The sequence below is a fragment of the Battus philenor genome, unplaced genomic scaffold (assembly GCF_028537555.1).
Source record: "Battus philenor isolate CCGP_79_NKW_IND1 unplaced genomic scaffold, ilBatPhil1.0.hap1 SCAF_14, whole genome shotgun sequence".
Taxonomy (NCBI): domain Eukaryota; kingdom Metazoa; phylum Arthropoda; class Insecta; order Lepidoptera; family Papilionidae; genus Battus; species Battus philenor.
This window is the reverse complement of record NW_027181676.1, coordinates 8,806,706-8,834,452: the sequence shown is the minus strand read 5'-3', so window position 1 is coordinate 8,834,452 and position 27,747 is coordinate 8,806,706. Positions and strand designations below refer to the sequence as shown.

General features: G+C 34.5%; 1 protein-coding gene across 1 annotated transcript in view; it reads left to right on the top strand.

The window, feature by feature from the left end:
• Nucleotides 1-3,510: 3,510 nt before the first annotated feature.
• The window catches only part of LOC137933743 (protein couch potato-like), a 173,642-nt gene continuing 149,405 nt past the window's right edge, over nt 3,511-27,747 (top strand). Inside the window, 2 exon segments of the mRNA XM_068777769.1 lie at nt 3,511-3,635; nt 21,001-21,767. Coding sequence (XP_068633870.1) covers nt 21,708-21,767 — 60 coding nt within the window. The 5' untranslated portion in view covers nt 3,511-3,635; nt 21,001-21,707.

Here is a 27,747-nt window from a genome sequence, read left to right as displayed (position 1 = left end):
AATTATGAGGCCGTTATCGCCGTCAGTGGATCGTCAAAGCCTTGTCAGTTAATTAGCACGGTGTACGTTCTGCTTATTCTGTATAACAAACAGTTATGCATTCCTTGCTGCACTACATTTGTTCTCGGATAAGGCAGTGAATAAAAAATTTCTTTTGTAATTTATACTCTTTTTTTGTTACTAATGTATTTTTATTTCAAGCTGTTTAATATATAAAATGAACACATTTCTTACAGTAAGTCAGTTTTACGTGTTACTAAATTTATATTTTTAAATACGAGTACGTGCGCCTTTTTAAAATTTTGGTTGTAGTACCTTTAAATATAACACTAGGCTACAATCGAATTTTGAGCAATGTTGCGCCATTTTATTTCTGTTCAACTGCCATTAAAAGCAGACCTCGTGGATTTATTGAATTTACAAAATAAACAGCTGATTAGTAATTAGCAATAATATAATAATAATAAATAATGATAGTAGCATTAAACTAAGATTACTTTTCAGGCTAAACACCTGTTTGTCTTTTAATAACAAAGTTAGTAAACTCTTATAATTAAACAATATAAAATTAATCACTAAGATATAATGCTGGTACTACGATGCATCGTAGAGTTGATAAGCTTTTTGCACTTAACTCCTTTTGTTATATGCGTAACATTAGTGATTTTATTAAAATAATTGGTAATTTTATAGTTTGGTAAGTTTTGTTAGTAATGCAACTGATTAGTTAGTAGTTCCTAATTGATAAATGTTAGAGAGCATTAAATATAATAATAGCAAAATACCGCAGTGCCTGAAGACGGTCTTTGACCAGTGTGTGTATGCCGGTTATGACTTATGGATCCAAGACGTGGTCTCTTGCGGTGGGACTTATAAGAAGGCTCTAGAAGACAGAAAGCAATAGAGAGGGCTATACTTGAATCAGAGATGACGAGATCCGCAAAAGAACTAAGATCGTTGGCGTAGCTCGAAGAATAGCCCGTCTGAAGTGGCAGTGGGAAGAAAGGTTCTCGAGTAGTTACCATGAGCCGGTGGACAGTGGAGTGGGTAGTAGTAGCATTTGAAAGAGTATCTCTGGATAAAAGGTAAAAAGCGATGAAATGAGCCTTATACAATACAATGAAGGCAAACAATTTGGCCGCGTAACCTGGGTGCATTACATTAATTTCCAGCTGAAAGCCCTGGCATTAATTTGTGTCTAAGTTAGCAGGGAAACCGCAAAATACTAGTTCCGTTGCTATTCATAATAAAACCGTTGCAAGCCGCTAAGTGCCGCAACATCTGGGCACAACGTAGCACTAATAGGGCGACAAAGAGCTATGAAATTGTGCCGAGGTGGATTCAGTTTCCCAAATATATGACGCTCTAATTAAACTAAGCAATAGCTTTCGAAAGTATAGAATTGATAATTAGAATTTAAATGGTTTTAATATCACGTATCATAAATATATTAAAATTATTACAACCATTGCCCATGGAAATCTATAAGGGAGGCCGGTGTCCAACAGTGGACGTTATTCAGCTGAATTGATGGTGATGCCCAACAGATGATTCAATATTTTAATCTCCTGAGTAAATATCTATTTCTAAATTTACCTAATTGTATTAAAGAAATTATATATGGGATTCCTTTAAGATTTATATAACAAAATGTATTTTTAAGCTTTCAGACGTTCTCAATTATTATCATTTGATTTGCATCGTACGTAATACTAATATGGAATCTTCTGAATAGTGAAATATGTGGCAACAAGTAAAACTTCAAAACTATTATCACTATTTAAAATGTTTAATAGTAAGTAGTTTGCAACCTACAGACTACAATAATGATTGTAGTCTGTGGTTTGCAAACAATTCTAGATTTCAGATTATATTCAACATGATTAATTTTCCAAAGTTTGGTTCCCATAAATTTGGCATCATTGACATTGTTTCTCTATTTCTGAATCCTTCGTTCGATCTTGAAATCTATAATTTTCCGCAACTCTGACACTATTATTAACTATTAACTGATATTTAGTTATCCGTTGTTCTATATATATAGAGAGAGAATTGTTAGAGTAATAATTTTAAATAAACAGGTGTGGTTGTAATATTTTCGTTACCAAATCTGTGAGGATTGTGATTTTCTTTACTATTTATATCGTCTTGGTCACGTCAGCCGATAGCCGCATAGCCCGCCCTTCCTTTCCACGATCGCTAAAATAACTAGTCTTACGCTCCTATATCATATTACAAACAAATTTGTTAAAAAAATTAAATAAAGGATATAACTTTCAATTATTCCAATACAATGACTTTGTTAATGATAAGTGAAGTGTTGTCGTAAAAGTTACTTCACGCCTGACTCACAGATGAAATGCTGAACAATAATTGTACAAAGGCATCGTTGGACATTGAACGGTTTCCAAAGGACGCTTAAGATCGGCTAAAGTTGAAACTTATCTTGGAAACGAAGCTCATTTCAGTTTTTGACTCTTCAAGCCGTCTCTTTTTAATGAAAAAGAGTCTCTTAACGGAGTTGTACGTTATTCAGAAGTATAATTTATTGCATTCGTCGCTACAGTGCTACGAAAGTCCCGAGAAACTTGTTTTTTATGTTGCCTAACTTAATTTGTTAAGCCGCGGAAAATATTTATAAACTTTGACTTTGGTAAACGCTTCTTGATGGCGTTATGAACATTGAAACTTTTTTTGTTACTTTGATGACAATGTTTTTGAAAAACTTAGTTATATTCGTTTAAAAGATATAAAAAAACTATATGTTCATGATTACTGGTTGTCACATAACTTTGAAAAGGTAGTTTGCGTCTTAAATACGAATATTTAACAATATGAGTTGTTAAAACAAAGAAAGTAAATAGAGTATTTTCGTATTAAGTAATGGCGGTCCGTAATTTATATCGTACGAAGGTTCAAACTTATTCCTGATGGATCGATACGCAGGTTTACTTATCCGCGAACGCACGGACCGGACACATCGCGTGCCACCTTTAATACAAAAATATCGATTTTTCCGCATAGCCGCGTCACCGCAATCAATATGCCTTTCCGCCCCATGCCTAATTACGCCCACCTACATTACTCAAACATTTGTAAAAAGCATCGCGATCGCTCCCGCAAAGATACCGGGATGAATACCCAACCCAAAAAATAGCGCACACTGAATCATTGAAAGCGCACAGGAAAACGCTTCATTGTAAACGTTTTATTTAATTTTCCCTCCATTTACTTTTTATAATTTCTGCCGGGCATAAAAAACGATCCGCCGCCGCAGGAAGGACGCACACAAGTGTGAGCTCCCGTGTCTGGACGCACACAAGGGCGGGAACACCTGTCTCGGGAACGAAAGGTGTGCTCGAGCGTGCGGGAGGGAGACGTCTATTTGTGTGTTTGGGGCGTGAGAGAGAGAAGTGGTTTGCGCGCGCATAGAGCCGGCACGCCCGCCGCGCGTCCCGCTCGCGCGCCCTCTCTACTGCTGGCCGTCAGTCTATCGCGCGCAGAGGTAGCGCTTGTGAGTGCCGCTATTTGTACTGACGCGACCGACGGCGTCTCTAACTGGTGTTCGGAAAATTGTGCATGTGCGTTTTCCGAAAGCAGTGTGTGTGCTTGTGAGATGTGCTATTGTTTTCTAGGTAATTGGGGTTTTTGTTTTTAAAAAAAAACTGCATCTAATCGCACTTTTAATATTATAATAAACAGATTGCCGCCATGTAAATTTGTTTTAAATTTAAAATATTGTGAAATAATATTAGTAAACCACTATTATTTTAATGTTTATGGGAAATCGCCTTTATCATTTTAAGTTTATGTACTAGTAAATATTCCGAAATCTAATCTTTTCACTGTTCTGCAAAACATTTATGAACTTTAAAATTACGAGTTTTGATAGGATGGTATTATTTTAACAAAAAAGTAGTTTACTAATAAACTAGTAATAAAAAATAAATAAACTGGTAATAAATAAACTAACTATTATAACTTTATTTATTAAAAGCCAATAATGTGTGCTTTTTGCATCAGAATATATATTTAAGAAAGGAAGCAAAAGTATTTTCCACAACTGTTAAGTATTTATATCCGAGAGCCGGCAAATGATTTGGTTTAAAAATATTTTGTACTGATTTCATAATTTATTGAATAGCAAGATAAGTTTAGTTGTAATATTTTAAATATTAACAGGACTATTATAGTACGTTTTAATTCCTTGGGTAAAGACAAATATTTTTGTTTGTAATTGTTGAGTGTTTGAACGATAACATGCAACTTTCAACAACAGATCAACTAAAAATTGTTACATTTTACCAAATAAAGGTTAAATTAATTAATAATTATGTTAAAGTTAAACTAATTGATTTAAAAGGATACAATTGATGTCAATTTGATGAGAATTGACCCCGAGGATACCGGCATAGCGGTAAGACTAACTGAGTGGATAAATAAGAGGTTAATCGAATTAAATTAGAAGGAACATGAGTATTTTATAGCTAGCAATAATAAAGTAGACGCAGCTGGTGTTCATTTAATCACTACGCTATAAATATATAAAAGTTTAATCGTACCTATTGCCATTTATTAAAAAATGATATTTTGAACGAATTTTCCATCATGAACATATTTTATAAAAAAAAAAAATTTGTGACGTTTCTGTTTAATAAGAAAAAGTCGATTTATTCTTATCAAACAGTGAAAACAATAATGGTCTATTACGTGTCATGGTCTGCATTTATTGCGAGTAAAGGTATGCAATTGAAAACAATACTGCGCTATTGTTCTTTCAATTACGAATGTACTTTCGTCTTGTCTGGTTTTTTCTGGTGTTGCCGCCTCGTCGAAGTTATTTCTTGATAACTTGCGAAATTTCAATATCGGCACATTTAAAAGTAAAATATTTGGTTACATTTGCGGACAAAAATCGTTTGTCATTAGAAACTTTTTTTGTAGCGCAATCATTTGTTCTCGTGTGCGTCCGCAGGCGTGATTACAGCTTTTTTTGCTGTCAATCCGTTCTGTAACGCAGCGGTAATTACTGAGGTGAGTCCGTTTCGAGCGGCTACTCGATGCTGGAGTTAGCCTGCTATTGTGGCGTCGTATCACGACACGATATTACCAGAGCTATTGGAGGTACTAATAGTCGCTTGTTAAACTAATTGCGTTCACCGTTTTTGATTGAGATCTATGACCTTCACAGCCTACATGACAAGGCTTTATATTGAATTTATCTTCGGTCGATCATTGCAAAAGAAAATTTTGTAATTTCTGACAAGTATATATACTGGCCAGGACAGAATCCTTTTTTTTAGGTCGTCGAAAAAAATTGAATGCAGGTCTACAAAAAATCTTCCATAAATAGGCCTATGAACAGCAGGGCATTTCGTATGACTGATATGATGATAATGATTATGACTAACCAGGAAACTCAATATTCGATAATCATAGAGATATATAATTAGTCGAAAACATTACGAAGTAAAATAAAGAACATCTTTGTTTTATTAATAATTGCCTGTTACATATCATTGGAGAATAGATTAGTCGTTGTTGCCAAAAATGCACCAATTTTGTGATATGGCCTTTACTGTTAGATTTTCTCTTAAAATACCTTTATACAGTGCCTTTCGACGACTATATTTATAATAGAAATTTTCACACATTATTTTGAAATAATGCTTAAATTTTAAATTATTAATTTATCTATATCGCTTTAGCCTATTCCTAAAATAGGTTTTAAGCAATTCATTTCAATGAATAGACTTGAAAGTACAAGAAATCTTTTTATAGTTTCTATTTTGTAAGTCAACGTTGTGGTAACGGATTTGTGTCGACAGACAATTTGTTAAATGCGTTCCGGAATACGATCGGATAGCATTGATTCGCAAAAAATAATGCTTTGTCACGATGTCTGCGGTCGATCAGCGAGCGACGATGGCTTAATACTCAATTTGTAATTGTCTTTACGGTATACCATCCGATTTGAACAAGGCTTTATTGTTTTGGTATACGCGAGTATTTAACACGATCACATGTTGAGGTCGCGGGAAATCGCTGGAGACAAGAAGCTTACGCTCATTAGGGGGATCATCGGGCGAGGCATATGCCTTGCAGTGGACGTCTACCAGCTGATATAATGATAAATTAAAATAAAATAAACAATTATGAAAAAGGTTGTTTAAATAGCTCAGTCGGGTGGCGTAACTGCGCTTACCATTTAATGTAAATATTTGCCGCAATAAAATCTATTTGGGTGATTAATTAAATAGAGCATGACGTGTTTTCTTTCTCTGGGCACCCAGCGGGTTCGAGTTCGTGCCCGCCGTCCGCTGAGCGAAGAAAAACTACCGCATAAACATTTTTAATTAAGGGCCTTTTGCTACACATTTTATGTTTAGAGAAAGAGGCGCGATGTAATCTTTATTGAAAAGGTTGATGAAAGTACATACGTTTTAATTTTCCATGCTTAGTTTTTGTTTGGTTTTTGTGGGCACGGTCGATTTTTTTTTATTTTGTTACCTAAGATGAATGAAGCAAATCTTTTCTTCCACTATATCTCTAATGGAAATGACTTTTTGATTCAGTATTTTTTATAATTTATTACATTAAGTTTAAAAATATCAAATTTATCTATGCACTGTACAAAACGCATTGATATTATAATGGAAAGAAAATACCCCCCCTCCCATGTACATCGTAAGATTTACCTAGTGTTAAAGACATACTATACGTATCATCATCATTTCAACTTAATACTTCCACTGTTGACCTCGACAAGGTTGCCCGATCGCCTCATGGGTGGACGTCCCACGCTGAGCTTGCCGGTCCGTGACCGGCAACTTCAATTTGCGAATCCGCTGGTCTTCTATGACGGTGGATTTCGTTTGTCTACGTTTAATGATAATGTTTCTATTGGTACAAGTTTTTATATTATAACTATACATTTTAGTAAGCGTATACGCAACGTCCTTAACATTCAATATACAGCTCTGGAGTTGTTTCGTACTTTGATATTATTGTTACATCCAGTTGCCAATTTCAAACACAATTATTAGATATATTTCCGATTTAACTATCGTCATAACGTGTTATCAACTAACATTTTACTTTTCTCTTATTCTTTAAATTGAGCATAAACAGTCTATGACAATATATCATAGAAAATTACTGATAATATGTTAATATACATTGTAATTTGTGAAAATCGTCATCATGTCACCAGATAGATGGCCACTGCAAGGCCTGTGGCTTTTCCCGACATAAAACATGAAATACGGAATGATAAAATAAAATGACACAGTGAATTCAATCTTTAAAAGCATCATCTATGTAAAGTATATAGGCCCTTAACTTCGAAGTAACATAGGGACAATAATATATATAACTAACTATAATAATATAACTAACAACAGAGCAAAAGAAAACGAAGGAGTGTGTAAACCGTTGAGTAGTTGAGCTCCTGGTGTGTATTAACGTTTTAACTAACTATTACACCTTCGCTACGGAGACAACGTAAGGTATGAATGTCCAACTCCTAAGGGTTAGGAACACGTGGTCTTCTTTTGACGTCTTTTGTCAGACTGAATACCATGGATAGGGTATAGTCCTGCTTCTCACACGCAGGGGCAAGACCTGGATGTCGAAAGAGGTTTTGCTAAGCACGCCTCCAACCCTTCTAACAAGGCCTAGGCCACGGATCCAGCGTGATCCTTTGCAAGTTTATCCTGGCTCTGCGGTAACTCAGGAACAAATGCTGCTCGTTTTTATGCTAACGGTTCAGGGGTTGTCTACGGATCAGGGTCTACCCTAAGACATGAAGCAGTAGGTTAGCGCCGTTGAAACTGCAGTAGTAGGTGAAAGCGGTTCGGTAGTCAAAGGATATTGAGGTTTTACCCAGTATTTAACTTTACGGTAAGTAACCACTAGAGCTCCTTTACGAACTCCGATAAAGCCGTTATATTAATTACTTTACATTATACGGAAAGCGTCAAATTTTGGTGGTTTATGTGGACGCTCCACGGACGGTTTAAGCGCAAAAAGGAAGGTCTAAAGGAGTTAAAATCTCTTACCATGGACTGCCACTCGAATTGCGTTTAGAATTGAGATTTGATTGCACCTGAGAAGGTTAAATACTAGTTTATAGTATTGAAAAAACTTCTTAAGATAATATCACATCATCCACGACCGACCGGACCATCCGGGACGAAAAAAACTCCAGAAACGCTTTTAGAGGAATACTTGCTTGGTATATTAGTGAATTTTCAACAGGTTTATACTGATTTCATTGATAAACCACACAAATTAATGTTAACGCTTTCTATTCCCTTTACATATCCATACGAACAGTTTATCCAGTGTCCCAGATATCTAAAGTGCGTGTTACTACGGTCGGAGTATCATATACTACTAGATGTACTACAGTATATTTGTTGTCGGTCATAAATACAAACATTTAGTTTTTTGACTTATTCGCTTCAAAATATGGTTTATTGTTTATTGTTTTCCTTAGCCTTTTTATTGTGGGGTTATATTAATGTTTCTTATATATGCTGTCATTTGAAAAAACGCCTACATTGTCAGTGTTTAATAAAAGTGTGCTTAAGTTAGAACCGTTTTGTTTCCACTACTGGACACAAACATCCTCTTGGTAAGAGATATTCACCGCACCCAATAGTACGGATTTGTACATGTCACATAACTTTAAGTTAATAGACTAGACATGGGCATTAGATAAGAAATGCCAAATTCTTTACGAAGGGCTTTGTTACGTTAATAAGTGTACGCATTTGAGGATCAAACAACTAATCAATGATGACTTCGTTAATTAAGGTGATTTGAATAGTCTAAAATATTTAAACCTTGTTTTATTTAAAGCCATGCCGCAAACTTTATTGCACGTGTCAGAAAAATGGCCTAAGTGCAATTCAGTGCCGGCATAACATATACATCATAGTATATTCGGTAACATTCCTTTGTTGTTTTTTAAAAAAATAAGTTTAAGAATTGCCATGATAAATAAGAATATCTGTTTAGCAAAATTCTCATCACTTAAACAGGTGGAACGTGGGTGTTCTCGCTCAAAACGGGTAAATAGATGCAATTTAGGCCACCGTTGGCCGGTCGGTCTAATTCAACACTTCGTTGTTGCAATTAGACTCAATTTGCAGTGCTCATTCTATGAACATGGTCTCGAATCTTATTTCTCTTGGAATGGACTGATTATTTTGTATAATGAAACGCACCGCGAGCGCTAACGGGATACGAGAAATTTATTAATTGTAAAAAAAATTGCCGTAAGCTTTTCGTCACTAAAATATTTAACATAACATTTTTGGTTTAAAGCAATAAAACATAATTCTTTTCATGGAGTAGTTATATATAATATATATAGCGAGTGCATGGGCGCCGGCGGCTAGGAAGCTGCTGGTCCGCAGGCAGCTGGATGCGGTCCAGCGGGGCTTCGCACAGAAGATCGCGAGGACCCACAGGACCGCGTCCCTGCACTCGGCCCTTATACTTGCCGGGTTGCTTCCTCTGGACCTTCGGGTCCAAGAAGCAGCCCGCTTATTTGAGGTAAGAAAGGGTCATTCCCGGCAGGTGGTAGGGAACCGAGACTTGGAGGTACCGGTCAGCTACCTGAGACTACCACACCCGTCTGGTCAAGTTGGTGTTGAGTTCTCCTGCCTGGGGGAAAGTGAGGAGGAAGTCCGACTTGCCACCGCGGCTGCCGATCTGGTAATTTATACCGACGGCAGCCGCATAGAGGATAAGGTGGGTGCGGCGTTCTGCATCAAGCGGGGCGCCGTAGAGTCATACACAAAGAAACTCAAGTTGGGCAACTTCTGCACCGTATACCAGGCAGAGCTGCTGGCTCTAGCTGAGGCAACAGGGTACGCGGCCGGCGAGTCGGCGCAAGTCTGCGCCGTACTGAGCGACTCGCGGTCCGCCCTGGAAACTGTCGCAAGATCGGACACCCTCCATCCCTTAGCGTTAAGAGTGAAGGAGAATGTAATGAAAGCGAGAGAAAAAGGGAAGGATGTTAGGTTGTTTTGGGTGAAAGCGCACGCGGGGATGGAGGGGAACGAGAGGGCGGACCAGCTGGCCAAGGAAGCGGCCCTGAAGAGTAAGAGACGACCTGAATACGAGAGATGCCCCGTTTCATTCGTCAAGCGACAACTGAGACTGGAGTCGCTCGACGAATGGAACAGGAGGTATGTGGAAGGTACGACGGCTTCGGTAACGAGGATGTTTTTCCCGGACGCCGTCTCAGCCCACCGCGTGCTCCGCAGCATCGAGGTGGACGCGGTCTTGGTCCAGCTCTTCACGGGGCACGGGGGGTTCTCTGAGTACCTTCATAGGTTTAAGCTCAAGGAGGACCCCTCGTGCTTCTGTGAACCGGACGTGGACCAGACGGTGATCCACCTTGTGGCCCGGTGTCCCGCATTCGGGGGACTCCGGTTCGGCTTCGAGTGCCGGTTTGGTGTTCAAATCAGGGAGGAGTCAATAGCCTCCCTGATAGGCGAAATTGAAACAAGAAAGGACTTCCTCGAGTATTGTAAAATAATCATAATACAAGCAGTAAATAGAAATAAAACTAGGTAAAAACAAAAGAAAATAAAAATAAGACTGAAGTAAAATAAATAATTAATTGTATAAGAAAACAGCTGTGATAAATTACCTAGTAAATAAGAACTGTAAAAAAATAAGAGGATGAAAGAAAGAGGAATAGAACATAAGGGCATAAAATAATAGAAATGTAATATGATAGACAGAAAAGAACGGATGATAAGATGAACAAGAGAAGATCATGAAAATAAAAAATTTATGTGAAAAAATATATTGAAAAATAAGTCCCTGTCCCACCTAAGATAGGGGAACGAGAGGCCCCCAATAGCGGGGGTCATTTAAATAAAAAAAAAATATAATATATTGTTTAACTTATATACCTAATCTTCAATGTTAGTGAATGTGTATTTCAGTCGAAATTTCATTTCATGAGTTGTTCAATTCCCCGTCACACTGACGGCCCGGTTAATTGAATAGGTTTGTTTCGTTAGCCTCATTTATGACATTGCAGCTCATTTTACGCGCGACTCCCCTCAAATAGGAAACAGCAGTACTGTAATAATTTTATCGTGGTAGAGTTCCGCTATAACAAATTATTGGCTATAATAAGAATACTCTGCTATACGCTGTCTCAACGTTCGTAAAGACTATTTTTTCACATGACAAACATTGAAAATTGATTTATTTTTATGATTCTATTGCTTACAGGTGAAAAAATAAACTTTTACTTTAGAGGAAGGAGCTATATACTCTGTAAAGATTTGTAATAAGTACTTATCAAATAAAATTAAATTATTATAAAGTTTGTTATGCTCATTACAAACATATTGTGATCTACAAAGACCCAATCGCACTTTGGTCTTTCTCAACTACAAAATAATTTGTTTTAACTTTAGTAAACTATTTCTTTGTGCCAGAAACCTCATTGCTTTCAATTTAAGTTTGTTAGTTTAGGGAGGCACTCTTGTAATGTTTTTGTTTAATTATAATCAAAAACTAACTATTCAATACTGACTTGGAATGCAATCTGAGGATTCTTTCTTAGATGCAAAATTAACGATTAATCTAAATTGATAATAGGATAAAATCATGATCAACATAGTATTTTCTTTCCTGCATAATGCAGCTATCGTGCGTTTCAAAGCGTGAAGATTAATACTAATTGGTACTATAAATATCAGGTGAAAAATTATAATGAAGAGTACATAGATCCGCTCAAAGACGCAATGTCGCTATCGTACAAATGTCGGAAGACCGCAAAATCACAAGAAAAACTATGAGGAAACTCGTTAATAACTTATGTTTCTTCATATTCAGCTACTGATCAACATCAAACATCAATTTTGAAGAAAGTCAACCGGGATGTTGCAGATGATTTTGATATATAGCGCCGGATAAAAAAAGTTCCCGTGAACAGTAATCAGCATAAATAAATTCATGCTATGCGATCTTAGTAAAAACTGGCTCTCTAGCAGGTGTCTGCACCGAGTACAGAAGTCGGACACGTAGTTAGAAATGGTGACGTAACCTCGAACCTAACTTAACCTAACCTCGAACAACAGTTGGTAATTGGAAAGGTGGTCAAATCAAATCAGCCAAACACCAAACTTCATGCTGCGCTTCACGATGCCAAAGACAAGAAACAGGTGACATGGCATAATCAAAACAAAGATTACACAGTGTTCAGGGAAATACCACCATCAGCAATGACGAAAAGGATGTTTTTTTACAATATTTAGTTTCCTATTTACTATAATTCGTTTGGAAATGTTCTGGTTGCAAGTGTTAGATCGATCTATTCGATTTGTAATCGTGTTTTTCCAGTATTTATAGACTAAAATAAGACTCTACCATATTTTTTGACTTCATAACACGCCGTTTGTTATTGTTTGATTAATATTCGGATTTAAGTAAAAGTCTGTTAATTTTAAATAATAAACTAACCTTAACAATATTAACAGGTGCTTCGTTGTAGATGCAATATTACAATATGTTTATTTTAATAACAATTACAGTTTTGTATATTTGTATATATAGGTTGATTCGAAGTAGGTTTTTTAATTAGTATTTCATTCCCATAAACGAATTTTTTTATAAAAAAGTTTAATCCATCAACCAGAAATCCATAAATAAATCCATAAATCCATAAACCAGAAACAATCACATCGTACATTCATTAAGATCAAATGAGCTATACATTCACTTATCTTTAACTTTTACTACTAATATCCAATTATCCTGTGTATTTTAATAAGTTTGTTTCATTTAAACATACTTAATGTCATAGTGGTAATGTCTTTTTAATAATTTAGTGCCCTTTCATGTTTGTAAGAATGAAAAAATAGCTCGTGTAAAACACCACTGCTTGACATAGCGTGTGCCATTAAAAAAATCATGCTTAGTACAGTGATGTGCAAATGCACGTCATTACTTTATAAATGTAATTACATGTGCATATATTATTGTTGATAAGTTTCAAGGTTTTTAATATATATGTTTAGATGCACAGACGTCAAACAATATGGCTAAAACATAGACACAATCAGCGCATATGGGAAGGTTCTAGGAGACAGTTACTTTTTGGGTTGCACTACATTTTTCGGAATAAAGTATTGTATTGCCGTAAACAGCAGGGTCTACAATTATGTGTCTCTTTCAATTATAAAGCCTTTTTAACAATTGTGGTGTGCTATAAATTTATTTGATTTGATAAAGTAATTAAATAAATAAAGAATATTTTTTGTGCTATGTACGATGATGGCACTGAAAGCTAATAGAGCTGGCTAGTACGAGTATAAAAATTAATAAGAATAAAATCTTTTCCTGTACATTCATCATTTTGACACTGATTTTTTAAAAAATGCCGGCGAATCGACTATTACCTTTCATTATGGTTTTAACATGTGAAAATTTTCGTTGACTTGTGATCAAAACAGTCCCCTATTTTGAAAAACAGTTATTATCAGTTTTCTTTGTTAATTTTTAGTATTCTGAAAACATTCAGTGCTCCTCGCATTTACCAAAGGTGACCGGTATCGACCCTATTTAAAACTGCAGTTGCAACACTGTAATTAAGAATTAAAATTTCGATTGAACAGTAAATTAAAAACATAAAAGATAGTGTGCGTATTTTAGTGCCGTTATACTCACCTATGTTATTTTTCTTACACAGCATTTTTCGATTTAATAAAGGAGAGCATGCTTCGCGTTAACATAATAAATAAAAATATTGAAATTTTGTTAAGAAATTAACTTCATGAATGCAGAAATTTTGACACGATTTATTAATATTTTTGTGTTTAAGTGATGTTTATTAGCTATGTTAACTCAATTAATATACTCAGTTTACTGTATTTATAATAAAATAAAAGAAAAGTGCTTTAATGTTTATATAGGCAAGTATAAGAAAACAGTAAGTTCAGTCATAATAATTTATAATTAATAATAGATTTGATGTAACTACGATTAATAGAATATAAATGAAATTCATTTAAGTTTTCGCTTAGTCGTAGTTTGATTAAAACGTTAATAATTGAATATTTGCCTGGCTCCAACAAAGCGAAGTGCTAACGCCAAACAACTACAATGTTATTTTTGAACGTGTCGTGATTTACATTTAGTAAATTACAGTTTATGACAGGAAATTTGGATGAACTTTTTCTTTTGAAGATGACGCGGTTTAGTGGCATTACACTCTTAATAGTCGTAATGATTTATTTTGTCAGAATGGAATGTTTTACATTAGTAACAAAGTTTTATTTAGCTAACGCAAACAAGCAGCATGAAAAGAAGTGAGCTTGAATTCAACTCAAAGAGAAGAGTCCGTAATATTTATGTATGTATTGTGTCAGCTCTATGACATACTAAGGTGTGTGCTTTGATGAAGTCATGGTGTTTTCCCTAAAAAGGGGCATCTTTGAAATCCCCTAGTGGTCGACAGTCGGAACGCGGTTCTGATCTTCAATTTAGATTCATATATAATGTTAAGGTGTTTATACATTAAGCGTAAACATTACACGTGTAAAAACAAAGAGGAATTTTAATTTTAATAATATTCGCCTTAAATCGATTCTCTAATTTCGCGAACTATGAGACATAATTGTAGAAAATAATAAGAAGCAGAAATATTAGGGGCGAATATAATCAAATAATCTCTAAAAAGGTTTTTATAAACACATTCTTTTCTATTTTGTTAAAGTTTGTTATTTGTGCACAGTTAAGTATATGTAAAATAATAATAGTAAAGCTTTTAGAATTTCAAATTATTATGGAGTTTAATGTATATTACTCCTCGCTTTTATAGGGCTCGCGTAGAGTTCATAAACTTTAATTTAAAGTTTGCCGTATTTCAAGATTACTTAATGCATGTTAGCACTTATCGTTTTCTTGTTGTTTTTCATTGTTACTTTAAAATAACAGACGAGCTGTAGTAGCTAAGCGGTAGAGGACTGAAAATTGTACTCGTAGGTCGCGGGTTCGATTTCCGGAATACAATCTTGTATACACCTTGTGCGTTAATTATATAGTATATATATATATATATATATATATATATATATGTTACTCACAGACAAGTTTCTAGTGGAGGATGGGCAGTAATGACCTCTTCGTACCATAATACCACACTGCGATCGCCAACTCGTTGCCTAGCGTTGCGATTATGGTATATACCACCCATAGATATTATTAGAGGAGGTCTATGCCTTGCAGTGGGTGTCTATAGGCTGAAACGATTTTTAAATGACTAAAGTGATTGTCATGTAAACTTTTTAATTTTTTTGGAATATAATAGTTGCATACAAATTTTGAGCATGTATATTAGTTAAATAAATTTAGTTCATAATGATAATTTTAGCTGTAGCACATCTACTGCCTGACATAAGCCTCCTCCATAGATTTTTAAGTGGACCGGATGTAAACCGCTTCCAGTGTATTTTGACGATCTAAATAAAGTCAGCTGTCCACTTAGTGGGTCGACATCCTGCTCTGTGCTTGCCAGTCCGTAGTGTCCCCTCCATAACCCTAAGGCCTACCCACTGGCACTTCAGATTGCCAATCCGCTATAAATTTTCGTTATAAATTTGTCAAGCTAATTATTAATTTAGTACATTAATTATCCATGATTATCAAACACCTTGCCTCGGAGATTTTCCACTTTTGAAATACAAACCTACCGTATTTTAATATTTAAAAAGCTAAAAAATATAAATAAAATATAAATTTAAATTAGTTATACAAATATTGAAGCTGAAGGTTATTTTGTTGTGTTCATTTTTACGTATCCGCTGCTTTCGTGCTAAAAATGTATATTTGTAATACCAGATGAATTAATGTTGACCCGACTACCGTTTTTGTGAATCTTTTAATGCTATTTACGTAGTTCAACTAGTAACTCTGCAAGTTAGCCAACCGAAAAAAGTACACCGTAAGGTCGACCATTTGTACTCTTGTGTAAAGAGTTGTTAGGTTAGGAAATATATAAAAATGTAATTTAGTAATGAACATCAGCAAGCTAGAAATAATTTTGATTCGTAATTTTTATGCTAATTACGTGAAGCTGACCCGTTTCTGCTCTTCGGTTTCTGTAGTGTTTATACTATTTATTTATTTAATAATATTTATTTTACTCGCTAGCATACATTTAAATAGTTTCATAATAATAAACAAAGAGTGCAATGGGCGGTCTTATCATACAAGCCAATCTCTTACAGACAACCATACTATGGTTATTTAATTTTCTTATTTAGTTTTTTCGTCATCGTTTCAGCCAACAAACGCCTACTGCAAGGCAATGGCGTCTCACATAGATATCTATGGGGGTTATACCATAATCCCTACGCCTAGCAGGCAGGTTGGCGATGACATTGTGGTATTATGGTAGGCAGTGAGCGCTGCTGCTCATCCTCTCGAAACTGCTTACAACAGTAGCATCAAAAGTGTGAGTTGTCTAAGAATGTATCCCGTGAATCGAATCCGCGACCTACAATCGCAGGTCTTAATCTTCCACCGCGGGGTTACCACTGCTCTTTTTTTCATGATTTAATAGATTTTATATTATTTGATATAACGCTTATTAATAAATCGATTTGTTAGATTTTTATGTTATTAAAATAGAATTTATTTTAAAACATACCTGTTGCATTATGTTATTAAGAAGAGCTTTGTTTGGTGGCATGAGATTTGATTCGTATATACTTTTTTTGAATATTGGGATAAATAACTCCTTTTAGGACGTTATCTTTCTGAGCATACTTCTGTACATAGATAGAAGCATAAAATAATTATTTATTCACTTACATGTTATAGCTGTCCCAAGAAAATATTGTCTCTACCAACTTAATAGTCGATTTTAAGCTTGATCTCTACTTAACTGTAAACACATCGATTTTTTTTTATTTCATTTTAGTATTTTACACGGTTAGTCAATTTGAATTATTTTAAGGCTAAATTAAAACTCCCTATGTTTTTTAAAACACCTCGCTGGTGCATGTGTTATAATGAGATTTAACACGGTCAGGTGACCTTACTATCTGTTATAAAAATCGTTTTTTTTAAATTTAGTGTTTAATACTTCCAGTATCTAGTATTCATAATGAAGTTGTCATTTTATTTGCAATCGATTTCGAATGACATGTAAAAGTATACGGCATTACAACAATACCTTTTCTGTTGTTTTTAAAAATAGAATAGTTTTACATAATATGCCATTAAGCCATAAAAATAATTGAATAGTATTAAAATGTACATGTTTCATTGCAAATCATAGTGTAGTAATGACACCAGTGTTGTGTCGTTTACATAACTATGATGAAAATTACAGTGTTTAGTGTTAATAGCAATATTTTTTGTTTTTATTATTGTATGTAGGAACGTATATATAGGAATATATGTGTCATTATTTTAGCTATAGAATGTCCATTGCTAGATAAATGTCTCTTATAGATATCCAATAGAGCCTGAAGCAGCCTGAATCTCCCGTCATCCGAAGACCTTAACAAAGTCATCCGCCTGAAGGGATATAGAGATGTCCAGTATATTAATATGAAACGTGTATTGATCAAATAACCGATGTTTTATTCGAAAATCGCTGTCACAGTAATTTTAGATTAACCCACGTTATACATTTTGCTATTTTTAAGTCTGATTATAAGAGACGTAAGTCTAATATGGCGTGACTTGCCTTCGTAAATTATATAAATGATAATGCATATGTATTGCGATCGTAAGGTCACGGTTTCAACTCCCGGGATACAATCTTATATAATTCACACTTTGGATTGGTACTGCTTGAGCACTGCACAAATAAATTTCCAGAGGATGGGCAGCAGCATTCTTTGCATACCATAATAACATAGTGCGATCACCAACCTGCATGCCAAACATAGCGATTATGATATTTCCATCCATCGATATTTTTGAGGGAGGCCTATGCCTCGTAGTGGGCCTCTACGGGATGGAACGTCGACGATACCTAACTTTTGTATTTAATAAAACTTTGTGCGTATCACGTGAAACACAACATAGGCACTAAATAAACCAGTTTGTTCATGCTACAATGCTTTTAAAATGTGATAATTTACATTTGCATCGGTATCTACGCTAGCGTCAGACAATGCGGCGAGTTAGTATGTTATATTGTGAGACAGCGTTCAAGCTTTTTTTACTCAAGTTAGTCACGCTATATAACAAAAACAAATGGCCTTGGAACACCTAAATAACGTGGGCATATAGTCGCACACTTAACACGTTTAAATAAAACGAGTAGTCGTTCTGTACCTCTCTTCTCCGATAAAAACGTCTAGCTTTTGTAAGAATGGATGTATTTATTGCGGTATGAGACAACAGTTAATTGCTACAGGTAATGAAAACTCATCTAATAAAACTAAAAACTAATAAATGTGTTCCGATATAGGTTTTAGAATTAAATAACACTACAAGCAATAATTTGTAATAATAGAGATGTAAATACATAGATAAGCAGTGGTAGTCCAGCAGTAGAGAACTGAGACTTGCGAGCGTATGTCGCTGGTTCGATTCCCGGGATACAATCTTATATAATTCACACGTTGGATTGCCACTGCTTGTGCACTGCACAAACGAGTTCAAAGACGATGGGCTACAGCGTCCTCTGTATACTATGTTATCACACTGCAATATATAATATATTCTAATCCCCAATATAATCCCCAATCCGCCTGCCGAGCGTGGTGGTATATCGTCCTATAGATATCTATGGGGGAGACTTATGTCATAAAATATTAAAATTATTGTATATTATTACGTTATCGTATATTAAAATCTATTTCTTTACGATAACTACTTCCATAAAATTATTTTGGTGCCAACGTAATCATCATCATTTGAGTCAAATGTCTCCCACTAGTAAGTCTAGGTATGCATTTCCAATAGGGTCGGTTGGAAGCGACCTTCATCTAGTAACCATATAAACGTAGTAAACGTCAAATTCCGGTGCTTTTGCAGTGTATTTAAAGCCTATACGATTATCAAGTGCAGAATTCTACCTTTGAACGACTCTTAATCATCAATTATTTTAAAAAATGTTGATTTTCATGTAATGCTTTTACATTAAAAAATATTTTTAAGTATCAGCTAAATTTCCATAATAAAAGTTCATTTTGTAATCCGTTATTTTTAATTTTTAACTTATTTATTACTTATTAAACATTAGAATAAAAAAAGAATGGATGCTAAATATGGTTTCTTACTTAAATCGGTAACGACCTTGTTCGTTAACCGTGGAGCCTTAGAACGAAAGGTATGAGAGGTACAGGTTTGCTATTCATAATTGAATGTAACTCGTGCCCACAGATTTTTCAAGTTCTTTAAAGTAATTTCGCTATTCAGAAAAATATTACTAAGAGTTATTCTTTCTTACCACGGGTTCCTACAAAAACTTTGCCGTTGCGACTTTACAATTTTAATTCAACGTAAACATGGAAGGTTTAATTTTACTTCTTCGGAATTTCAACTATATGTTAATTTAAAATGAAATTTTATTTAAGTCACTTTAAAAACCAATTAGATAAGTGCAATACTCATTTCAAAATTAAATATTTTCACGGGCTAAAGGAAAGTCTAAAAAGTAGTCGATATTTTTATTTCAAGCTTATTTCTGATATTTCAAAAATACACGTTACGGTAATTAATGCACAAAATTCTAAATTGCGCTCTTTAAATTTTACTTATGATGTACACACACATATATATATATATATATATTTATATATACATGCATATATAAACATTTATTTCGGTAATTCGACTTCCTATTGAAATTATGGACTTACAGCTTTGGGAAAAAGAGTTTTTTGGCTTCCTTACTCAATACTTCTTTATTTAATATATTGTATTTACTGGTGACATGAAAAAGGAAGAGAGATCATTATTGACAGATCCTTGTTTGTTGTTGAAAAAGTTTAAATCCTTGAGGCCTATGCTTGGCATATGTTCCATGGATTATTTTTTTTACAAATGTTATGTATATGGATAGGTTTTTTTTATTTTTAATATCATAGTACAGTGTTACAATACACTTTCCTGTAATGTCTTTAAATAATCATCAAAAAGTTAATTAAAGGAAAACTCGTTAAAAAATCTTATTTTAAGGAGGATTTTTGAAGCGGTGAAGCTTGGGAAAGAATTCCTCTAATATTGAATTAAAGAATCGTAAAAAAACAAACTTAAACAGAATTGTCGTAGTATATTCTCAGATCGAGGCGCGTTTGAAACTCTCGAAGATTTAAGGCGAATGATGCCACTATAGTGGATGTCAAATTGGTCCTAGTTTCTAAGAAATTGGGTTTTTCTGGAATGTTTCTAACGACTTACACAAGTGGTCACTGTAAATGATCACATGTGGACTGTAATACTATGACTCGAACATTATTTTAACTTCTTATTTATTACTTTAGAGATTTAAAAGCTGCAGTCGAGTCATGTAATAGTAAAGGTTTCCTTAATTAAATTAATTATAGTTAATTGGTGATCCGGTATTTGTGATGTCATTCGCTTTAGTCTTTAATTAAGACGATTCTAGGTGTTTATGCGATGAGTAACAATTTAAATGGCAGTCGGACACCCACATGTTTCTACACATCGGTATAATTGAAATAAAGTACCACCAAGATAAATATGTACCTTATAGTTGCAATTTTAAAATCTATTTTGGCTTACTTAATAAAGTCAAAGATTTAAGCTAACAGAGTTTTAGTAATATGGTATTTGCTTTAATTTAATACCTTTATTTTTATTAAGGGTTATTAGTTAAGATTTTATGGTAAAACAATTTGATTTTATTATTAAAGTACTTTATTGATAAGTTACAAAAATCTGCGCCAAACTGTAAATCGATGTAATTCAATTTTTTCTATGGCAATATTTTGATGAAGTGTAATTCTAATATAAACTTTTCTTTCTTTTCAGGATTGATCGCTGAGCATTGAAGTTAACTAAGACGAATGAGAACTGTGCTTATGCCCTCAATTTTTTAATAAACAATCGCTTTTACGCGTTATAAAAACCATTATCTTAACAAACTTAATTGTTAAAACAATTAAGGCGCTGTGTGGAAACGAGCGTAGTGGTGCGCCGTTGCCGGTGCGTCGATATCGATAACACGTGGCATCGCACGTGTTCTATCGCCTGTCGCTGATACAGTCGGTGCTCGCCGGAGTCACGCGACTCGGCTAGCACGCCCCGACACAGTCGTGGATAACCTCGGCCAGAGCCCCCTACCGGTGAAGAGGCTGCACGAAGCGCTTCAGAGTGCGCAAGTGAAGCGCCAGCGGCTCTCCCCTCCATACCCCGCTCCTCCTGCTCCCCTCCACCCAATACACCAGCTCGCCGTTCACCAGCACATTAAAGTGCAACAGAGTATTGTGCAACAGAGCATCGTTCAGCAGCATCAGTTGACTCTGGCGCACCAGTCGCTACAAAACCTGCAAGCGCAGCAAAGTCTTCAAGCGGCGCAGAATCTGCAGGTAGCACAGAGTCTGCAAGCAGGCCCTGGGCAGAGTCCAGTAGGTTCGGGCGGCTCGGGCACACAGCAGACACCGGGAGCAGTGACGCAGGGCGCGTTGGTTTCCCAGCAGCAGCCATCACCGCGGGCCACTTCTCCACAACATAAAAACATGGAGCTTGCGTTGTGCCAGAGCATGGACTCCGTGAATACTGCTACTACTGAGGAAGAGGTAGGTACCAGTTAATTGAAGTACTAATCGAAGTTTCAGATTCTTCTTAAAGAACTAAAATGCACCATTTCTGCTAGGTTAAAAAATCGCTATTAATAAAAACGTCTAGTTAAAAAGAGCGTTTACCTTGTGGGAAAGTGTATAATCATACATGCCAACAACCGTTCCATACTCTGAAATATTTACAAAATCGGTGCACTTAATCATACTAGCGTACTGCAACTTCTAGTTATGAATTAGGAGATCCATAAATAAACAAAGGTAAACAATATAGCGAATTGTCTAGTTCATACGGCACTTTAAGCGCGCGGAACTGATTGCCGCCGTTTAAGGTTGGATGGGAGACCACGGACTGGTAGGCGCAATATAGAACGTCCACACACGAAGTGGACGGATAACTTGTTCAGCAGTGGACGTCCTAAGTCTAAAATATTAATGATGTCTACGGCGTCCTTACATCGGAATTATATAATGGTTACACAATAATGCGCATCAAAAAATATTTAGCTGAAGAAAATGCCGCAGTGGTTTTCAGAACAATAAAACTATTTTTGTAAAGGTTAATGGATTCAAAGTATTTGATATTGAGAAATTATAATATAAAGCATTTTAAAAGAGCTTCGCTTTCTGATACGAAAATGTCTTAATAAAATATATATTAAGAAGATATGTTTTTACTTATTTTTAATAATAAACATTTGCTAACACAACGGTGGTTCGATGATAAGATTTTTATGATGATTTTTAAAGGTTTTACGAGGGATCTAGTGGTTCGACACCACAACATATCTGAAAAAGGTTAGAAGATGTAACAATTTTTATACTTGAATTGTTTAATATTTTTTATATTTTATCCACATGTGCGATTCAAAACTTAAAGATTATAAGTGATTTGTGAACCATTCAGGAGAAAAATAATTTCATTGTAAATTTATATTATTTCTAGAGTTTTCGTTTTGTTCGTGCCAATGTAAGATAGAAAAATTACAATTTATTATTTATTTTTTTCATTTATAAATTGACGACTTTATTAATATCATAAATGATGAATTGGAATAAAACAGTTTAATTGGAATTACTCTTTTCCAATTAGAGTACTTTTAATAGAGTTAATAAATAGATCGTAAATAACTATATGTTTCTGTTTGTGTGTTTTACTATTTCTGTACGAATGTTCGTTTAATAACAGAGTACATAGTCTTAGTGGTTCCCAAGTTTCGTATTCGTAATTATCATTTCAGCTCTAGGATGTCAACTGCAAGAATTTCTATAGGATCGGTAACACTTAAGTAATAAAAAAAATTCTATACAACTGTTGTTAATTTTGTTTACTATCGGGCTAATCGACTTCTAAACAGTATTGTAACGATGTTTGTAATTGAACTCTGAGGAATTATTTTCTAAAAGTTGCTATACATTTTATGTTTGTCATGAAATCTTGCCGGAACAACAGACCCGAGGGCAGTCGAGCCATCATATCTAAGAGTGGTCTTGTAATCCTATAATCCAGGGATTTATGTTTGAAATCCTCAAGTCGTTTGCTTCCGTGAAATAAAACGGAAACAATCCATAGGAGAAAAAGCGATAAAATCCTTAGCGCAAACTGCGAGGAGGCGACGTGAAGTGGGCAACATTGGCGTTTGCCGAGACAAATAGAGTGATGTCGCCAACGAGCCACCGACCCACCGCACCACCCCGTGCACGGAAAGCTTTATAAATAACTTGTTTTTATATCTAACACTACCGTTTCATTCCACTTTATTAACGTCTTATTGTAGGATACAACGATAGTGCATTCTCTTAAATTGCACACAAGCCATGTTGCTAACATAACTTCCTTCAGCTATTCATATCGTTTAGTAATAATCGAAATCTTCACTTCTAACCTCTCTTGAGAATTTTGAATAATTTAAAATAAGTTTTTTCATAACGACTTCTTTCTTACTGCAAGCTCATATTGCTTCTTTTAAGACAATATTAAAAAAATTAATTAAATTCGGGTTTAATTTCGCTATTACATTGATACGGTGTAATATAAGTAAACACTAAAGAATATTCGTTTGTTTGTGAAAATTGAATTGTAATAACTAAAAGCTTAGTTCTTCAAAATTTTGTTAAAGTAATTTTTTTTATCGCTTACCTATGTAAGGTTGCCCTGGTATAGTATGTCTATAAGACATTCCGTAATATGTAAAAAGAGCAAATAAATGAATAAATAAAAATATCACATTCGTTATTCGAAAATATATTAAATGCATAGTAAATAGTTGATTAAATAAATATGACTACATTTTAAAGGAAATGCGTTGAAAGATTTACTAATTTTCTTTTCTGCTTTATTAAATTAACTGATCAGCAAATCGTAGCTTGGTACGGTTGGTTCAAAAAATAAAATGTAAGATTTTATTTGTGCATATGCATGTACTTATATCTATAATAATGTATGTAACAAAGAGGCTTTAATAAATTAGTCTAATTCCTAATACTATATAATCTAGAATACTATTTCGTGGTGTAGGTATCTGTTTTACAATTACATGTAAAGTTAGTGCGTCTCTATTTTATATTTAAAGATTTTTTTTCATAAAACTCATGCTTAGTTACATGAAAAATGACAATATAAATTACATGTATATTTTGCTTGAGCAGTGGTAGCTCAAAATTAGAACATTAAGACTTTCAATCGTTGGTCGCGGGTTCTATTTGATGAATTCATACTTTGTGCATTAATAACATAGGATTGCCACTGCTCACAAAGAAGTTTCCAGAGGATGGGCAGCATGTCCTCTGCTTGTCATAATACCCCAGTGCCATTTCAAACCCGCCTGCCAAGCATGGTGATTATGGTATATTCTTTTGCTATTGAAATGCAACAGACCAATAATATCTGCAGGGACAAATAGTAAACAGTAATTAATTTTAATGGGTAGTAATCCTAATTTTGAAATCACATTATTTATTATATCTAAAATAATAAATTTTTAGGGTGACCAGGCATTAATTGACAGAAAATAAGCTATACATCCACATTTTTAAAACTTTTACATCTATACCCAAGCTTGTATGACTTTAAATGCAATATCCGTTTGTACTATTCGCACAGTGTAGTTTATATGACTATATAAAAGCCGTGTTAATTATACCTGTAATAACAATCATGAATCCACTCTGTCCGTCTAGCCGTTCGGCAAGTTCATGTTGATCTCCCCGGTTCGCTTTGATGTGAATTCATGCACTAAGCAAAGGGGAAGGATTATGGACAAGACCCTTTGCTAACATAGCGTGGATGCAATCATTCATGCGACTGGCTCCGGGGCTCCGTATAGAGTTGCGATACTTGCTAGAGTAAAGCATTATTACGTAGCTTGTGTTAGTATTTGTAGTGAGAATTATGTTGAGACGCATCCATGTGATTGAACGATATTTTGTACACGACAAAGCAATATACCACAAGTGCAATGATTATTTGAGTAATATTTAACACTGTTATGTAAAATCACAAGGCATGAACAGCCGAAATTTGACCAATTTGCTTTCAAGTCGAATTAATAATTTGTAAATCCAATAATGTAACACCATATACTACGAAGTCAGCTATTTATAAAACTCGCGACATTAAAATGCTTTTGTAAATCGTACAGAAAAAAGAATATTATTTATATATGTTCTATTTTAAACATATTAAATAATAATTTAAATTTATTGGAATTCGGATGTGTTTGTTTGAAGTAATAGAATGTAAAAGTTCTAAAGACACAAATCATAGTAAAGTAGGTACGAAATTAATTTGGACCTGTTAAAAGACTTGTTCGCGGAAGTCAAAACGTAGGTATAGAGTGCTCAGCTGGGTGGCAGGGGTGTGTCTCGTAGACGGCGGGTGCCACGGGGTCGTGGCGCCGTCGTGTCTGGCGCCGGCCCCGATACTACCAACTATCTTTCTTTACTTGAAACATTTCAGGTTTTTTCACATTTACGTCTGTCAACGTTTGCTAGAATAATCTCCGATAAAAGACTCCGGACTTATCATTTTGTTTATTTAAATACAAATTACCTTTTTTATTATTACCGTCAATTACTTTAAGTAAATAAGTAGTAAGCGATCACCGGTTTGAATTTCTGATCAGCTGAGAAGAAAGTCAACAAATCTCGTGTTAAATAGATTTAACAATGATTGATTTCATTACAGTATCAACCATGTACATGAACCAACAAACCAAGTTACCCACATTTCGATCTACTAAAAAACTCTTGAAAATTATAAAAGAGTTACTTAACAGTATACTTTTAATCTTGGATTTAAAATTAAGAAAAGGAAGGTATTAGGTTAGTTTTGAAACTGCGTATGCGTACAGCATCACGATATCATTTTTATTTTTGGAACACGCACAAAGATACATAGTAAGGTGTTTTTTTTATGGAATAGAACAAATGAATACGCTTAAGATTTTTTTAAAATAAATATTTCAAATAAAAATTATACTATATACAAATAAAACTTGCGCTCCTGGGCGGCCCTTGAGTCGGAATGCTAAACGGGTATGATAGACTAGTGACAGCTAAGATACCCCCATGGGCCTTGAGCCTAGTTACCCCAGGGAGCGCTAGCCGAACCTTTATATATAGCCTATAACCTATAGCCCAGTGGCCTCCCACTTCGGTGAAACTTGAGTATGTAGCGGCCCGAGCCTAAGCTTCCCAGGGAGCCCTCCAGCTTTGCAAGCCAAGGCCAAAAATTTTGGTTTTAACGAACAATCGTCGTTAAATTTATTTTTAAATTTATTATAAAAATAATGCTAAAAATTATTGACGATTCAAAAGTGTATGTAAATGCATACTTGTATAAAAATATTTTGAATTTATTTGATATATATGTATTATATATAGATTTCAATCCACTGGTTTTATTGCAATTAATTTCAGAGATTTACTACCATTTTATTTATTAACGACATTTTAATTTCAAATTTATATACTTCCTTTATCCTAACCGTACTTTTCTTTTTGAATAATGCATGGCGTAATCGATGCGGTCCAAGTTTATACATATGAAAATGTTTTGAAATATATTTTTATAAACAAGTCACTTAGTTATACATTATACTAATATAAGAAACGGTAAATCCAGAATTTTTTTTCTACGGGATGTTTGGTCTTAGATGTAAAATCTTTAAATAGATAAATGTATAGCTAATTTGCTGTCAATTAATGTATGGCACATTTTATTCAAAAATTGAAAAAAAAACCTTTGTTTTAAGAAATATTAACATTATATTAGAAAGAAAAAATTATTATTGATTATTATTTATTCTTGCAGATTTTTACTGCCAGAATTATTAGGCTGTTTCAATAGAGAAAAAAAATACGTTACATCTTTTACAATGATCGCTTTACACACAGAGATTGGAAGTATAGGTAAAAGATTTAAAGCTTTTTGTTTAAAAATAAGCTATATATATATTCTTTTAAATCTTTTACATTTATTAACAATCAAACCGTAGATAACTAATTGATTATTTTTAAATGTAGCTGCAACACCGTGTGTTTGTGTAGTGAAAACTATGTTGGTAGTTTTTAAGCACGTTCCTCTTACATGAATACTTAAGAAAAAATTACAACAGCTGGCCACAAAATTAGCCGGCGAACAGTGAAATCTGAATGTTAATCGCGCGAAACGAGCAACAATGAAGGCGCGCATAAAAACACTCGAGTTACAGTGGGACGTGAACAAACAGCTATGTTTGCTAGATTAAGTCCGGGTGTGAGCTGCTACTGAATATTATCTACTTCATTAATGTTATTACTTAGCGCTTTAATACCATTTACTTCAGAAAATGTTCTCGTGTTAAAGGATACGAAATTGAGTGCAACGACCTATGTCGTTATTTCACATTACGGTCTGTAGCTCTGAAACCTAAGCGTTATGTTCAAGCAAGTACCATGTTCTCATCTAACATGACGTAGAGTTTAAAAGTGCAGGTCT